Here is a 19,313-nt window from a genome sequence, read left to right on the forward strand (position 1 = left end):
TATGAGCCTGCAGGTAACTTTGTAGATATGCCTATTACAGGTACAACAGGTAAGCATTTAAAATTTATCTATTTCAGAAAAATTTCAGGAGAACCCCTAAAACTGGGGCCAGAGATTGACTATCTGTGATGTAATAAGGAGGCTAACCACATTATTATCAAGCTTTTACTGAATATAGTTATAGGCTTCTAGAGGACAGATGATCCATTTTGATATTCAATTGTACTTTGTTTCGAATAATAGCTAATGATCGAGACTGTCCTTAATTCTGTTTAAAGAAAACAATGATTTAACACTTCAAAAATAAATAATAACCTTTACTTTGGAATTTTCTTCCAAATGCTTATTTTCTTTTAACCCCACTATCATAAAAAATATTTTAAAAATTAAAGTGAAATTTCTATTGGCAAACTGCTAATAAGGGTCTTGTAATAGTTTACTTCCCTACATACAAACATTAAGAAACCAACATGCTAAACCAAACCCTTTCTGCTAAACTAGCCTTCTTGAATTGTGGGCTCAAATGTCTCTTCCTTAAGTAAAGTCTCATGTCCTAACAGTATGTATTCACCTAATCACATATATTTTACTTTTCCAACATTCAAAATCTGAATTTGATCTACTATGTGACAAAACTTCCTGAATTAATATCATCATTTTCCTTATAAATTTTGAGGTTCTGAATAGTTACAGTGCAATTATATACAATACTGTATTTCTCAGTTCATATGCACACTTAAGAGAACTGGAGTGCTGGGTCATATGGTAGTTCTATTTTTAGTTTTTTAAGGAACCTCCATACTGTTCTCCCAGCAATCTCACTACTGGGCATATACCCTGAGAAAACCATAATTCAAAAAGACACATGCACCCCAATGTCTATTGCAGCACTATTTACAATAGCCAGGACATGGAAGCAACCTAAATGTCCATCGACAGATGAATGGATAAAGAAGATGTGGTACATATATACAATGGAATATTACTCAACCATAAAAAGGAATGAAATTGGGTCATTTGCAGAGACGTGGATGGACCTAGAGTCTGTCATACAGAGAAAAGTAAGTCAGAAATTGAAAAACAAATATCATATTAACGCATATATGTGAAATCTAGAAAAATGGTATAGATGAACCTATTTGCAGGGCAGGAATAGAGATGCAGACATAGAGAATGGACATGTGGACATGTGGGGGAAGGGAGGGTGGGATGAACTGGGAGATTGGGACTGACATATATACACTACCATGTGTAAAACAGATAGCTAGTGGGAACCTGCTGTATAGCGCAGTGAGCTTAGCTCAGTGCTCTGTGGTGACCTAGATGGGTGGGATGGGGGTGGTGGAGGGAGGGAGGTCCAAGAGGGAGGGGATATCTGTATACATGTAGCTGATTCACTCTGTTGTACAGCAGAAACTAACACAGCATTGTAAAGCAAATATACCCCAATTAAAAAAAAAATTGTTATCTCTAAAAAAAAAAAAAGAGAGAGAGCCAGAGAAATGGAGTGCCACAAAATATTTCTTACTAAAAGAAACCAAGGTTCAAGGTCTAAGTTTGGCTGATAGTACTTAGCTTGCAAATTCACATATAATCATTTCCAAATTTGTACTGTATTTCAAAGCAAACCCCAAGCTGTAACACTAGCACCGACTCCTGAGATGGCAGGAGACTTGGAAAAAATACCCAACAAAAAGTAAGCCAACTACATCTACAACAAATATAAGAACATTAAAGCAAATAAATGTTAATTTGCTTTCTGTAACAGCTGTCACTTACTGCGCACTTATTATACATGCCAGACATCATAGTAAGCACTTGACATTATTCTCACTTAAATGTTCACAATGATCCCTGGAAGTTGAAACTATTATTATCCTCATTTTACAGACAAGGAAACTGAGGATGTCACAGGCTAAATAACTTGACCAAGATCACACACCTTAAAAGCAAAACAGATTTAGAACCTATTCTTTTCTAAGATTCCAGAATCCAAAGTCTAACCACAGCAACTGATGTACCAGTAGCGCTAAAAAGTACTTTGCTTATTGGCTATCATGTAAGTGACTTTACAAGTAAAGGCCTTTTCTGTACAATGGAACATACCTAGCTTTGATTTAACACTGTAAAATAGGTCAAATGTTTCCTAATGAGAGAAAACCTATCATCAATATCTGCCAAAATCTGCCTACTTAGTTATCTCTGGAGTCCATGTGCTTCCCTCCATTCCTATGTTATGACCTTAGCTCAGGTTATCAACATTTCTCAAGTTCCTACCCAGTTTTGCTTGGTCTTCCTACATGTAATGCATCCCCACTGCATTCGATTCTACACAATTCAGGCGTATCTATTCTCCTAAAATGCAGACCTGACCAGCAGCTGCCATCACTTGTGAGAAAATGTTCAAAATTCATAAAAGGCTAAAAGGACTCTTTCACGACCTGGCCCTTGTCAATCTCTTCTGTATCTTCTTAACCACTCCCCACAACTTATGCTACAGCCACACTCAGCCATGCTCAGTAGCTTACAGCTCCTCAAAGAAACCAAGCTCCCGTTGCCTCCAGGCCTTTCTTATTAGGGTTTCATCTCCATGAGAACAACACTTTCCATTTCCCCTTCCTCTTCTCACCGCCATGTCCCTTCTCTCCCTACTCATCCACAACTCACCATGGATCACATCCCCTCCCTCCTCTGTGAATCCTTTCTTGACTTCTCAGGACTTCAAAATGCTCCCATTCTTTCTGCGCTTATTCTTACATATCATATTTCCCACTGGATTATAAAAGTTTGTTTTTCCCCCAATAGACTGTAAGTTCCCTGAGGGTAGGGACTGGCTCTTTATTCACCTCTGTGTCATTCCTCCACCTAGTATAGTGCCTGGCTTATAGGCACCCAAATATCTCTATACAAGACAAGTAACGGTAACCTACTCTTACGTGAGTAATACTTCCTAGCTTATTCACTTTCATTTGACCCTCTCCTAATGTTGTTTCTATAGAAATAAAGCCCAGAGTTAATGAACAATACTGGCATGTTACCACAACTGATGCAAAATTATACCACTTGAATTAAATCAGGAGTAAAATCACTATTCTCACAGAACTAGCTTTGCTCAATAAGCCAATTAAAAAATAAGCTGTCTTTTTCACTTTTTCCAAATAATAATTTATAAAGGAGTCTGTCATTAACACCAGTCTCAAAATCAAATTACATTTTTAAAAATCAGGAGTCATTTCAATACATAGTTAGTTCATCTACTTACTCTATTAAGTGCTTTGGGGATGAGCCACTCTGATGGAATTCATCTGCATCATAGAATTCATCTTCACTGCTAGAATAAGAGAACTCTGGGACTGTGTTTGGAGACAAGTTGACATGGCTTGGAGAAGTTAGACTGCTACTAGGTGGTGAGTGCCCACTGCCTAGGAAGTTAAAAAGTTTTCAATTAGGGGACAGTGTTGGTAATAGAAGGGAAGAAATTAGGGAGATGGGGTCAAAGCAGACCTTTCTAAAATCAAAAAAGAGTTAAGTTGGTAGAAGTTCCTAGACTATCTGTAAAGAAATCAACATTTAAACTAGACAAAGGCAAATCACATTATAGAATGGGACATAGCCTTTTAAATAAATGAAAAAATACTATGTCCCCATCTGTAATTAGGAAGGGAGTTCTTTTGATTATAATCACACTGTGTGAGTTAAGATATTAGAAGTCCCATAGTAGATACCAGTACCAACGGGACGCCAGAGCTCTTATTTTATAGTATAGATCCAGATACCTTAAAAATGCAGCAGTGAGCCAACAAGAATACAAAGTGGAAAGAATATCAAAAACCACATGAATGTTAAAATTTTGTTCAGGATATCACATTCATATTAGTCAATATGTTTTGGCAATCATGTGCAAACACAAAAGCTGGGAACACTTACCATTCAAACTCCTCACCTCTTTTCTACCTAAGTTTAAGTCAGGTTGCCCAGAGCCCAGGCAACAGAGATAAGTGCGCAGCAGAGAAAAAGAGAGGGCTACTATGGGAAGCACGTGGAAAAGGAAAGAACCAGGAGGAACATCTTTCTATTCCTAAACAGTCTAATTAAGGAAATAGAAACTAATGGAGATCCAGAGAAAGAATCTCTGTGATAATCATCTGGTTCATAGTCCAGTAATAAAAAGTAACCATAAAAGTATCAAACAGAACAGTGAAGTACTGAAAGTAATTTAACAAGTACTTATTGAGCAGATATCTAAGGGCTCTCAGGCAATTTATGCCAAACTGCTACAGATGCCTGGTGGAGATTAAAATTAATTAAGTATCTGCTGTCAATATAAAAGCCAAGGCCTCAGTTCTAGAAGGAAATGAGAATAGCAGCAGTAAAAATGAGTCCAGAGACACCCAAGGATTTTCAGCCCATTCCAGTGTCTATGGTTTAATAGTTATGAGAGAGCACATCCACCTGCCACATTTAGTTGCCATGTTCACAAAGATATTTTTAAAACATAACACTGAAAGTTTGCTGCCTAAATAGGCAAAGCTTATTGTGGGAATTCTGAAGATAGTTCATCTTAGCAAATAACTTTAAATTCTTACCCCACCGCCGCCCCGCCCCATAGCAGCAATAAGATGGGAAATAAATAAATTTCTCTTATTGAAATAATAGGGAAAAAAACGAGAGAGAAAGAAAGAAAGAAAAAGACCAGGAATTACAAATGATTAAGTAACAAGCAAATAGTCCAGGCAACCACACAAAACTGAAAATGTATCCAAGAAGAAAATGAGTTGGAATGGGAGTTGCAAACAAAAGAACTGAGTTTTCCTTACGAGAGAAAACAGTACTATTTCTTTTTTCAGTTGTTCCTTTCTTTCTTTTATGTATTAGTGAGAGAGATAAAGGAAAGAAAGATGAAGAAATTCGGTTGAAAAATCAAACAAGACACAAACCACACACTAATTTTAAAAATTTTTAAAAATCCACCTACTCTAAAATGTTATATTTTTAAAATGCCACTTTCTGAAATAATTTATCCTAAATTATTTATAACTAATTAATGATCCTAAAATTAATGTACATAAAGAATACTGCTAACTTTTTCAAAGTCTGTAACTGACTAGGTTTTGTGTATTTCTGAATGGAAAATTTTGTCTGTTTCAGAATTCTGACTTAATTCCTCCTTATAAAACAACAAAAGAAAACACAGATACTGTTTTTAAAATGACACCATATAATGAAATAAATAAAAAAGGCAGGCAAACATTTCAACAGCATTATTCAAACTGCTTATCAGCATTTTCCCAAGAGCTTCAAATAAGAGAGCTGTTGTTGCTTGCTTTCTTTCAAAATTAAGGAGACATCTGCTCAGGCTGTTAAATCTTAAAAACCAAAGTAATAACATCAGCATCTTTACTAACTCAAATTTCAAACTGAGCTAAAAATCACAGGGTAAATTTTCAGTATTACACAGGAAAAGTCCCACTCAGGAAACAATCTGTAGAGCAACAGCAGGGGCTTATCTCCTGTCCTCAAGAGTGGCTTCGGTTTTGGCATCCAGATATAACAGGGACAAAAGCACCAAGTGCTCCCTTGAATTTGGTGCAACTGATAACTCAACATCAACCTAATTAGTTTTAGAACAAGAAATAAATCTATACTAACATTAATAGCATCCCTGTGAACTGGAGAAAAAATAAAAACCATAAATCTAAACAAATAAAGAAAATGCAGAGCCTCAACCACCAGAGGGCAGAGAGCAGAAGCAAGAAAAAATACAATCCTGCAGCCTGTGGAACAAAAACCACATTCACAGAAAGATAGACAAGATGAAAAGGCAGAGGGCTATATACCAGATGAAGGAACAAGATAAAACCCCAGAAAAACAACTAAATGAAGTGGAGATAGGCAACCTTCCAGAAAAAGAATTCAGAATAATGATAGTGAAGATGACCCAGGACCTCGGAATAAGAATGGAGGCAAAGATCTAGAATATGCAAGAAATGTTTAACAAAGACCTAGAAGAATTAAAGAACAAACAAACAGAGATGAACAATACAATAACTGAAATGAAAAACTACACTAGAAGGAATCAATAGCAGAATAACTGGGGCAGAAGAACGGATAAGTGACCTGGAAGACAGAATGGTGGAATTCACTGCTGCGGAACAGAAAAAAGAAAAAAGAATGAAAAGAAAAGAAGACAGCCTAAGAGACCTCTGGGACAACATTAAATGAAACAACATTCGCATTATAGGGGTCCCAGAAGGAGAAGAGAGAGAGAAAGGATCAGAGAAAATATTTGAAGAGATTATAGTCGAAAACTTCCCTAACATGGGAAAGGAAATAGCCACCCAAGTCCAGGAAGCACAGAGAGTCCCATACAGGATAAACACAAGGAGAAACACGCCAAGACACACAGTAATCAAACTGGCAAAAATTAAAGACAAAGAAAAATTATTGAAAGCAGCAAGGGAAAAATGACAATAACATACAAGGGAACTCCCATAAGGTTAACAGCTGATTTCTCAGCAGAAACTCTACAAGCCAGAAGGGAGTGCCATGATATACTTAAAGTGATGAAAGGGAAGAACCTACAACTAAGATTACTTTACCTGGCAAGGATCTCATTTAGATTTGATGGAGAAATCAAAAGCTTTACAGACAAGCAAAAGCTAAGAGAATTCAGCACCACCAAACCAGCTCTACAACAAATGCTAAAGGAACTTCTCTAAGTGGGAAACACAAGAGAAGAAAGGACCTACAAAAACAAACCCAAAACAATTAAGAAAATGGTCATAGGAACATACATATTGATAATTACCTTAAACGTGAATGGATTAAATGCTCCAACCAAAAGACACAGGCTTGCTGAATGGATACAAAAACAAGCCCCATATATATGCTGTCTACAAGAGACCCACTTCAGACCTAGGGACACATGCAGACTGAAAGTGAGGGGATGGAAAAAGATATTCCATGCAAATGGAAATCAAAAGAAAGCTGGAGTAGCTATACTCATATCAAATAAAACAGACTTTAAAATAAAGAATGTTACAAGAGACAAGGAAGGATACAACATAATGATCAAGGGATCAATCCAAGAAGAAGATATAACAATTATAAATATATAGGCACTGAACGCAGGAGCACCTCAATACATAAGGCAACTGCTAACAGCTATAAAAGAGGAAATCGACAGTAACACAGTAATAGTGGGGGATTTTAACACCTCACTTACACCAATGGACAGATCATCCAAAATGAAAATAAATAAGGAAACAGAAGCTTTAAATGACACAATAGACCAGATAGATTTAATTGATATATATAGGACATTCCATCCAAAAACAGCAGATTACACGTTCTTCTCAAGTGCGCACGGAACATTCTCCAGGATAGATCACATCTTGGGTCACAAATCAAGCCTCAGTAAATTTAAGAAAATTGAAATCATATCAAGCATCTTTTCTGACCACAACGCTATGAGATTAGAAATGAATTACAGGGAAAAAAACGTGAAAAGCACAAACACATGGAGGCTAAACAATACGTTACTAAATAACCAAGAGATCACTGAAGAAATCAAAGAGGAAATCAAAAAATACCTAGAGACAAATGACAATGAAAACACGACGATCCAAAACCTATGGGATGCAGCAAAAGCAGTTCTAAGAGGGAAGTTTATAGCTATACAAGCCTACCTAAAGAAACAAGAAAAATCTCAAGTAAACAATCTAACCTTACACCTAAAGGAACTAGAGATAGAAGAACAAACAAAACCCAAAGTTAGCAGAAGGAAAGAAATCATAAAGATCAGAGCAGAAATAAATGAAATAGAAACAAAGAAAACAATAGCAAAGATCAATAAAACTAAAAGCTGGTTCTTTGAGAAGGTAAACAAAATTGATAAGCCATTAGCCAGACTCATCAAGAAAAAGAGGGAGAAGACTCAAATCAATAAAATTAGAAATGAAACAGGAGAAGTTACAACAGACACTGCAGAAATACAAAGCATCCTAAGAGACTACTACAAGCAACTCTATGCCAATAAAATGGACAACCTGGAAGAAATGGACAAATTCTTCGAAAGGTATAACCTTCCAAGACTGAACCAGGAAGAAACAGAAAATATGAACAGACCAATCACAAGTAATGAAATTGAAACTGTGATTAAAAATCTTCCAACAAACAAAAGTCCAGGACCAGATGGCTGCACAGGTGAATTCCATCAAACATTTAGAGAAGAGCTAACCCCCAGCCTTCTCAAACTCTTCCAAAAAATTGCAGAGGAAGGAACACTCTCAAACTCATTCTATGAGGCCACCATCACCCTGATACCAAAACCAGACAAAGATACTACAAAAAAAGAAAATAACAGACCAATATCACTGATGAATATAGATGCAAAAATCCTCAACAAATACTAGCAAGCAGAATCCAACAACACATTAAAAGGATCATACACCACGATCAAGTGGCATTTATCCCAGGGATGCAAGGATTCTTCAGTATACGCAAATCAATCAATGTGATACACCATATTTACAAATTGAAGAATAAAAATCATATGATCATCTCAATAGATGCAGAAAAAGCTTTTGACAAAATTCAGCACCCATTTATGATAAAAACTCTCCAGAAAGTGGGCATAGTGGGAACCTACCTCAACATAATAAAGGCCATACAGGACAAACCCACGGCAAACATCATTCTCAATGGTGAAAAACTGAAAGCATTTCCTCTGAGATCAGGAACGAGACAAGGATGTCCACTCTCACCACTATTATTCAACATAGTTCTGGAAGTCCTAGCCACAGCAATCAGAGAAGTAAAAGAAATAAAAGGAATACAAATTGGAAAAGAAGAAGTAAAACTGTCACTGTTTGCAGATGACATGATACTATACATAGAGAATCCTAAAAATGCCACCAGAAAACTACTAGAGCTAATCAATGAATTTGGTAAAGTTGCAGGATACAAAATTAATGCACAGAAATCTCTTGCGTTCCTATACACTAATGATGAAAAATCTGAAAGAGAAAGTATGGAAACACTCCCATTTACCATTGCAACAAAAAGAATAAAATACCTAGGAATAAACCTACCTAGGGAGACAAAAGACCTGTATGCAGAAAACTATAAGACACTGATGAAAGAAATTAAAGATGATACCAACAGATGAAGAGATATACCATGTTCTTGGATTGGAAGAATCAATATTGTGAAAATGACTCTACTACCCAAAGCAATCTACAGATTCAATGCAATCCCTATCAAATTACCAATGGCATTTTTTACGGAACTAGAACAAATCATCTTAGAATTTGTATGGAGACACAAAAGACCCCGAATAGCCAAAGCAGTCTTGAGGGAAAAAAACGGAGCTGGAGGAATCAGACTCCCTGACTTCAGACTATACTACAAAGCTACAGTCATCAAGGCAATATGGTACTGGCACAAAAACAGAAACATAGATCAATGGAACAAGATAGAAAGCCCAGAGATAAACCCACGCACCTATGGTCAACTAATCTATGACAAAGGAGGCAAAGATATACAATGGAGAAAAGACAGTCTCTTCAATAAGTGGAGCTGGGAAAACTGGACAGTTACATGTAAAAGATTCAAATTAGAACACTCCCTAACACCATACACAAAAATAAACTCAAAATGGATTCGAGACCTAAATGTAAGACCGGACACTATAAAACTCTTAGAGGAAAACATAGGATGAACACTCTTTGATATAAATCACAGCAAGATCTTTTATGATCCACCTCCTAGAGTAATGGAAATAAAAACAAAAATAAACAAATGGGACCTAATGAAACTTCAAAGCTTTTGCACAGCAAAGGAAACCATAAACAAGACGAAAAGACAACCCTCAGAATGGGAGAAAATATTTGCAAACGAATCAATGGACAAAGGATTAATCTCCAAAATATATAAACAGCTCATTCAGCTCAATATTAAAGAAACAAACAACCCAATCCAAAAATGGGCAGAAGACCTAAGTAGACATTTCTCCAAAGAAGACATACAGATGACCAAGAAGCACATGAAAAGATGCTCAACATCTCTAATTATTAGAGAAATGCAAATCAAAACTACAATGAGGTATCACCTCACACCAGTTAGAATGGGCATCATCAGAAAATCTACAAACAACAGATGCTGGAGAGGGTGTGGAGAAAAGGGAACCCTCTTGCACTGTTGGTGGGAATGTAAATTGATACAGCCACTATGGAGAACAATATGGAGTTCCTTAAAAAACTAAAAATAGAATTACCATATGATCCAGCATTCCCACTACTGAGCATATACCCAGTGAAAACTGTAATTCAGAAAGACACATGCACCCCAATGTTCACTGTAGCACTATTTACAATAACCACGTCATGGAAGCAACCTAAATGCCCATCGACAGACGAATGGATAAAGAAGATGTGGTACATATATACAATGGAATATTACTCAGCCATAAAAAGGAACGAAATTGAGTCATTTGTTGAGATGTGGATGGATCTAGAGACTGTCATACAGAGTGAAGTAAGTCAGAAAGAGAAAAACAAATATCGTATATTAACGCATGTTTGTGGAACCTAGAAAAATGGTACAGATGAACCGGTTTGCAGGGCAGAAGTTGAGACACAGATGTAGAGAACAAATGTATGGACACCAAGGGGGGAAAACTGCAGTGGGGTGGGGATGGTGGTGTGCTGAATTGGGCGATTGGGATTGACATGTATACACTGATGTGTATAAAACTGATGACTGATTAAAAAAAAAAAAGTTGTGTTAAAAAAAAGAAAATGCAAACTAAAATCAAGTATCCTTTTTTTGCTTATAAAATTGGCAAAAATGTGACCAATAAATCTATCCTTAAAAAATTCTTATGTGCCAAAAGGTGCTGTACAAGGATATTCCCTGAAATACTGCTTATAATAGGAAAATTTTGGAATCAACCTAAATAAATGTCCATCAGCAGAAAAACAGGTAATAGCCAGTTGAGCAGCTGTAGAAAGAATGTTGTAGACCTAAGTGTATGAACACAGAAAGCTCTCTAAATGTTCTCAGTAAATGAAAAGGGAAAGTCACAGAACCACATGATCTCATTTAGGTCAGGGAAAAAACAATAAAAATATACAATATAGGTATGTAGGTACATACATGTATAAATGACAAAGAGTAAAGAAGACTTACAACTTTTGTTCTCATACTTCTGTATTATCTGATTCCTTTACAGTAAGAAAGTATATAAATCTAACTCGAGCAAATTTTTTTAAAAAGCCAATACAGAGCTTCAAAGTAAGTCTTAAGGTAAACAAATACACAAAACTCTGCAGTATTTTATTTCATTTAAATTATAATTATTACTAAACTTCTGGTTCAATCACAAAGTTAACCACTCCATGTATGGAACTGTAATGATAGAGCTAAGGTATCTCCAATACAAAATACACAACCTTTCTTCAATCTTTTTCCCATCAGTAATCAAATACAAATGTTGAAAGTTAATGGGCAGTTATGGGAAGTAAAGGAATTACACAAATCTGTACCTGTACTATTTGGTGTTGGAGTCTGATGATGTCCCAAGGTAGTAGCTAATACAGGTCCAACTGGTAGAGAAGATGGACGCTGCTCTGACTTACACAACTGAGCAGGTTCTAGGAGATTTGAACACGTGAAATAAATTAGAGAAAAAGCCAAACACAACTCTTCTTTTTTTTTAACACCTTTATTGGAGTATAATTGCTTTACAATGGTGTGTTAGTTTCTGCTTTACAACAAAGTGAATCAGCTATACATATACATATATCCCCATATCTCCTCCCTCTTGCGTCTCCCTCCCACCCTCCCTATCCCACCCCTCTAGGTGGCCACAAAGCACTGAGCTAATCTCCCTGTGCTATGTGGCTGCTTCCCACTCGTTATCTATTTTATGTTTGGTAGCAAACACAACTCTTTAACTGCAATATCCTGAAGATCAGTAATTTTTGAGACAATATTCTATTAAGTCAAGTTCCATTCTACTCCTCCTTTCTGACCCCCAATCCCCTTTAAACTCAATGATGATATGCTACCTAGTACTAAGACACTAGGCAGGATATCAAGAGACTAGTCAAGATAGGCCAATACCTCAGTATAACTGCTCTGTAAAACCAGCAAATGCTTCGGATGATAAACTGTTTCCCCCCAAGGATCAAACCACTTGTAAAATCTAAAATGGGGCACAGTACTTCCTCTTAATCTCGTGAGAGATATTAAGTTCATTCTCCTAAGGAGTAAAAATTCATAAAAAGATCTCACATACTTAATAAGTATTTTTTAAAAGATTTTCTTTTTTCCAGTAAAATTTCTGACTTATGTCATCAGTGAAAACACTGAAATGTTGGATGCAACAAAAAGGTAAAAGGAACCAGTGGGTGTTGGCTTTAAGCCCTCCTCTGCCAGTTAAAAAAAAAAAATTTATTACTCTATCCCTAAAAATACACGTCTATCTAATCAGTAGGCATCACAAATTTCATTCTTCCCTTTTTCATTATCTTTAAGTCCACCATGAAGAAACCATTTGTATTATTCAGAGCTATAAAGAATATGACAAAATAGAACATTCCTGGATTACTTTCAAGTAGATCAAGGTATATTAAGTTTTCCTTGGTAACCATGAATCCTGGGTCATAGGATTCTGTCCCAGCAGCTAATCCAAGTAACCATGTTTGTCTTCCATCTCACTTTGAAAACCAAAAGCCCTTTAACTGTACTCAAAAAGCCCCAATACCAAAATATTATCATCTTTTTCCAGTTCATTTTTGGCTGTATTTTGTGTGTGAGATTCCTTTTACTTATTAAAAAACAAACAAAAAAAACCTTCAAGATTACTACAACTGCCATAAAAAATTAAGTTTTTTGTCATCAATGTACCTGTGAAACATTTTTCCAAATATTATACTATACCTGGAGGTAAGACAGTCTGGGAAGGCATTGTGTTGATCACAGGTTCCAAGGGACTAGGTTGATATATTGCATCTACAGGATTAATAGTACTCTGAGATAAAGAAGCACAGTATAGTTATTTTTAATTAAATACCCTTCCAGCATTGACCCTCCCAAATGTATGAAAAGCCCACATTTCTGACAGCAAAGTCCTGAGGGTAGCTGTATAGACATGTTGGTCAAATTGCAAAGAGGAAATAAAACAACTTTACTATACGGAAGTCTAAGAGTTTCTTATAAGATTATTTAAAGAAGCATAGTAAGGAGGGAAAATGAATGAATCTCTGACATATAGAAAGGTAAAACTAAATGAAAACACTTGGAAAGAGTTGTAGAATGGTTTCAGGAAGCCAAAATAATAACCTCTCAATTCAACTCAGTGCTTCTGAAATTTTAATTCACCACAAATATCAAAGATGGAGAAATGCTCTCTCCTGCTTTGGTATTAATAAGCATTATACCTATGACTAGCTAATGTATTTGTACCACTACAATCTTATTTTTACATCCCATACTACTGCCACCAATGTGTATTGCACCGTATAGGCATCTAGTTTTACAGTCACTAAAGGCAAAGAAATGTATCTTCTAATTGGACGTCTTTTCTTTTTGAGGATTTAGAAGGGGAAAAAATACTCAAACATGTAGTTACAATTTTAGAGAGAAAAAAAAAGTCTACGTTCTTCTGACTCCAAGCCAAGACACTATTTTGCCAGCATGATGGCATTTTAAAAACAAGACTCCAAAGCTTACTGATATTTTTTTATTTGGAGGAGGGGGAAATTTTAAACCAAGGCCTTTGCCAAAGTTAAGTTTGAAACCACCACTTAGAAGACTATACTAGATAAAACCCAAGAAATAAAAATTTAAGTTTTTTAGCTTTCCTTGATCTGGAAAACTAAACTTCAAACATGTATTAGGTAGAGCTTGTAATAGAAAATACTGAAACAGAATTAGAAAAGATACTTTATTGATGAGCCCCAAAAGCATCTGTAAAAATTTAAAAGCACATAACAATGGAAACTGATAATAGGAAAGTTTTTATAGCATTCTTATTTAATGCCTAAGTTATTTTTTTCTTATATCCCCTCTCTGCATAAATATCAATATGTAAAAATCACTAAATCAGATCTCTTAAATTGATTTGAACATAAGAATTCTGATTCTTGTCACAACAGTCTACATACCATAAATATTCTAGTCCTAGAAAATAAAGGACACAGAGAAGAAGCTCTGAAAACAATCATTAATAATCAAAAGCCTAGTAAAGTGAAGTGAGGAAGGTTCTGGAGCATTAGGAAAAGCACAGAAACAGAGACTTAGAATTTTAATTCCTAGAATCCTTGCTCTACCAGTGACTTGCCAAGTCTCATCTTCTGTGGGCCTCACTTTCCCAGTGTATAAAATGAAGAAATGTCTGGATGCTACGGTCTCTAAGGGCTTTCTGGTTATTACATTAGGATTCTATTTTCAGATACCAGGCTGGGCCATAATACCTAAACAAGTGTCTCAACAATCCTGGAGCTGTTCTTAAAATAAATTCCTTATTTTTACATAGTGATTTTTCTCTAAAGGGCTCCAAGTGCTTTACAAAGGCAAAATCCCACCTTTAATACTCTGAGCCATAAGAATGAGAATATCCCACCTCCTTATCCCCAACCTATTATGTAAGAAAAAATTACTAAAGAGACCAAGAAATACAATAACTTTGGAAAAAGGGACCAGAATTCAATCTTTTGAATGCAATCTTCTGTTTTTCAGAAGCCTAATATTAGGTTTGTCAATCCCACAAAACACTTTTAGACTTTTTCTTTTGTTCCTGTTGTTAACAGAAAATACAACTACTGTCCGTGGTCAACCAACTTCAGGCTAAAAAATGTCAAATAACATTCTACGCCTTGCTTTAAAAAAGAATGTGCAGAGCTTGAGAAGTGCAAACAAATGACAATCCTAAACCCTAATCTGTTGTAAAATTAATAAAATTCATGCAATACAATATAAAATACAATTATATATACATATATGTATGTATAGCTAACATTTATTGAGTACTATGTGCATACTATCTTACAACAATCCTCTGAGATAGAAGTCACTTTTCTTTATAGATGAGGAAACAAAGACTCAAAGGTTAAGTAACTTGCCTAAGGTCACAGATAGTAAGTGGCAGGGCTAGGTCTTAGCAGTCTGGGTCCAAGGCCTAAACCATGAACAGTGCCTTTTTTTAAAAATAAAAACTCTGAAGGAAAATTGCTATAGTCCCTGATCAAATGATTCAAATATGTTTGTTTTCTACAAGTTCAGGTTTTCTATCAGTATAAACTATCTAGATGTTTTTAACTACAAATGATCAAACATTTTTAGTACGCTTTATAAAACTATTGTTTAACATAATAAAAAGTAACTGATTTGCTTTGAGAGAAAAGAGATAAAAATAACTGCCATCATTAATTTTCCTTAGGGTCTTTGGGAACCATGAAATGCTAGACAACATACACAGTCTTTTTCCATGAGGCTTATAATCTTAATTGATATCTCAGAAGAGATATTATATTATATTGTAATTATATCATATAATTGTATTAAATCACCATGGCTCAAACTATGAACTCACACTGTGAAGAAAAACAAAAATTCCAATGTGTTTAATTCAAATTTTAAAAATGTTTCTCTTACTCTGTTTTCTTAAGAAATATGTAAACATAACTTATTTTTCATTTTAAACCAAATATAAACATAACATGCTCATCCTTTCAAATATAATCATAAGATGGTTTTCAAGATTTACAAAATGAGTTTCCAGATCTCAGATAAGCTGGCATTTGTAAAGCCTCGGACAAAAAAGGTTGCCTCCTTCTTCAGAAATACAGTCTGAACACAAGTCACACATCTACCATAAAACCAGGGTAGCTTAAACTGCAAATCTTCAAATTCTAACTTTTATTTCCAATAAAATTTTCTTTTCTTTTTGGTGGGTAAGTTGAATGTAAGGGAAGAGTAAAACCCAAGGGGAGGAAAGAATAGAAAATGGCTATAAGTGGAAGAATTCATGTTGCAACTTGTTCCTACAAAAAAGCAGTATACACCACAGTAGCAATTACAGTTAACACAATACACAAAATCTAAAAATAAAGATAAGAAATTAATAGAAACCTATAACCATATAGTTAAATTAAGATGTTTCAATACTGTACCCCTCCCCTTCTGCTTTCATTAGAAAAAAAGAAGTTGGACAAGAAATGTAGCATTGTGAGTTATGCCTTATTTAGTCATAAAAGCTGCATTTTTATACCATGATTAACCCTTCAAGTTAACACATGCAAGGTGATTCAATAAGAATCAAGACTCAGCAAAATTTTAATATCGACATTTCCCCTCCAAATGATTGCTGAAAGATGGCCAACTTTAAGAGCTCAAGGAAAATTGCCAGAGTCAACAAACAAAGAGCAGTGAGTAGGTAAAAAGAGGAATTTGTGTTGAAAAATGAGTAGAAATTCAGGCTTCTCCTGACATAACTGGTTATAATGCTCTGCAGAAGTAAAGGGGAACAAAGATTAGATTAAACTTACTATAATTCCATCTGCGTGCTTCTCCGCATTACACTGGTCCTTAAGGAGAAATGTTAAAAATATTAACTTCATTCTTTCATTTAAGTAACACCTTGTGTACTTTCTTCCCTAGTAAGAAAACTTGTTTTACTGGGTAAGCAACAACGTTAGAAAACTACTACTCTGCTTCCACTAAGATAGTAATTTCACTGGTCCATTCCTAGCCAAACATAATTCTAACCAAGAGCATGGCAATTGTTTTTCTATACAGGCATTTAATTAAATTCTTTGTAGAAATATCCTATTGAACTGTGTAGTCACATTGGTATCAATGACTGAAAGCAGATATATTAATTTAGGATTAACGATCCTGAATATTTCTGGGTTTAACTTTACAGTAAATTATGCCAAGTCTCCACAACCCCCAAACTCTTACCGTACTGCAAAGGTATGACAATCATATACCCTTAAAAACTCAGGATAGACATAATTTCCCATATTCTGGCTGCTGGCCCCAGAAGTATATCAATACTTTTCTAAATAGATGGTCTGATTTTTGTTTCAGTAACCATAATCACCATATCCACAGAATGATGATATAGGGGCTAACGCCTACTACCTGGCAGGTATTTTACGTACAGGCATACCTTGGAGATATAGCGGGCTTGGTCCCAGTCCACCACAATAAAGCAAATATCGCAGTAAAGCAAGTCACGCAAATTTTTTGGTTTCCCAGTGCATATAAAAGTTATATTTACATTATACTGTAGTCTATGAAGTGTGCAGCAGCATTGTCTTAAAAAACAATGTATGTAATTTAAAAATACTTTATTGCTAAAAAATGCTAAACATCATCTGAGCCTTCAGTGAGCTGTAGTAGTAATATCAAAGATCACTGCTCACAGATCGTCATAACAAATACAGTAATAATGAAAAAGTCTGAAATATTGCGAGAATTACCAAAATGTGACAAACCACAAAGTGAGCAAATAATGTTGCAAAAATGGCGCCAACAGACTTGCTTGACACAAGGTTTGCCACAAACTTTCAATTTGTAAAAGATAACATCTGCAAAATGCAATAAAGCAAGGTCTGCCTGTATATTATTAATTCACTTGTTCCACCGACAACTCTATAAAGTAGGTACTATTATTATCCCCATTGGACAGATGAGAAAACTGTGACAGAGAGAGTGTCTAGTCTAGTCTACAGTGTCTAGTCCAATACATATAGTCTAGTTCCAGAATTCAAGGTCTTAACTAATATGCTATTGATATTTTGCCTTGCCTCTCTTCTCCAAGGATGTACTTAAGGAAGAAGGTGGTGAAAAGTTAGCAAACATATTTGTTCCTGTAACTATAATCTACCTATTAGTATTACACAGACAATATATTTAACTTAAAACTGTTTAAAGTTTTAACTCCATACTATCAAGAAGTTTTCAAGTTTTAATAGAAACCAGTATTTGGTCTTGGTTTACAGCCAAGTTATATATCATTTATACATAACTTTTTCTTTCTTTAACTACAGAGTTTACTCAGAAATCTACAGATTGACGGGACAACCAAGAGCAATTTAAAGATTTGGGGATAATTTTTTTTTAAAGAATTAACATAGCAGGCCTGAAATAGCTATCCTCGGAAAAGCCTGCCTACAAAGTTGGCCGTTGGCTTGGTGTCTAGGAACCTGGATTTTAGGAGGGTTCCCACCACCTCACTATCATAAGGGCAGCTCACTGCACCTAATCTGTTTAAGCAAACAAAATGGCTTATGTTGAAGACCAGCTTTCCTTCTGGAAATCTGGACTCTTGCTTGGTAAGTGCTAGGTAAACAGTGCTTACATGACAAAAACCCCAATAAAAAACCTTAGGTGTTGGGCTTCCCTGGTGGCGCAGTGGTTGAGAATCTGCCTGCCAATGCAGCGGACACGGGTTCGAGCCCTGGTCTGGGAAGATCCCACATGCCACGGAGCAACTGGGCCCGTGAGCCACAATTACTGAGCCTGCATGTCTGGAGCCTGTGCTCCGCAACAAGAGAGGCCGCGATAGTGAGAGGCCCGCGCACCGCGATGAAGAATGGCCCCCGCTTGCCGCAACTGGAGGAAGCCCTCGCACAGAAACGAAGACCCAACACAGCCATAAGTAAATAAAATAAATAAATAAAAATAAAATTTAAAAAAAAAAAACAAAAAAAAACACCTTAGGTGTTGAGTCTCTAATGAGCTTCCCTGGGAGACATTTCACAAGTGCTGTCACAATCTGTTGCTGGAGGAATTAAGCACACCCTGTATGATCCCACTGGGAGAAGATTCTTGGAAGCTTGGGCCTTAGTTTCCTCTGGATTTTGCCCCATGTGCCTTTTTCCTTTGCTGGTTTTACTTTGGATCCTTTGCTGTGATAAATCATAGCTGTGAGTACAATTACAAGTTGTGCCTTCCAAGCAAATCACCAAACCTAGGGGTGGTCTTGCAAACTGCCAACACAGTGCATATCCTTTGCATATCTTTGAGAATAAAAGCATTTTGATAAGTCCATAATTCATGTTGGGATTTGCACAACTGAATTAACTATATATTTACAATATCCAAAGTTTCAGTAATTTTTAATAGACACAGTTGAAAATAAAATCTTGAGAACTACACAGAAAGAGAAATTTTAAAGTTTCTTGTTCAGATGATATTTTAATTTACTTTTAGTTTTCCCCATTAATTTCTAAATTTCTAATTTCTAAAATTGACTTTTCCAAAGAATTTCTTAGATAGAGATATATGTAAGTGGCAAT

At 35.7% G+C, this 19,313-nt stretch overlaps 1 protein-coding gene across 6 annotated transcripts in view; it reads right to left on the reverse strand.

Moving 5' to 3' along the window:
- The window catches only part of OSBPL9 (oxysterol binding protein like 9), a 181,529-nt gene that overhangs the window by 18,096 nt on the left and 144,120 nt on the right, over positions 1–19,313 (reverse strand). For 3 of the 6 annotated variants that reach the window (XM_082370742.1, XM_082370740.1, XM_082370744.1), the window contains 4 exons: positions 16,554–16,592; positions 12,946–13,036; positions 11,547–11,654; positions 3,263–3,422 (listed from right to left, as the gene is read on the reverse strand). In XM_082370742.1, coding sequence (XP_082226868.1) covers positions 3,263–3,422; positions 11,547–11,654; positions 12,946–13,036; positions 16,554–16,592 — 398 coding nt within the window. The remainder of the gene's footprint in view (positions 1–3,262; positions 3,423–11,546; positions 11,655–12,945; positions 13,037–16,553; positions 16,593–19,313) is intronic. The other 3 variants (XM_082370743.1, XM_082370741.1, XM_082370745.1) reach the window with 1 other exon arrangement.

This window comes from Balaenoptera borealis (assembly GCF_965194805.1).
Source record: "Balaenoptera borealis genome assembly, chromosome: 1".
NCBI classification, from domain to species: domain Eukaryota; kingdom Metazoa; phylum Chordata; class Mammalia; order Artiodactyla; family Balaenopteridae; genus Balaenoptera; species Balaenoptera borealis.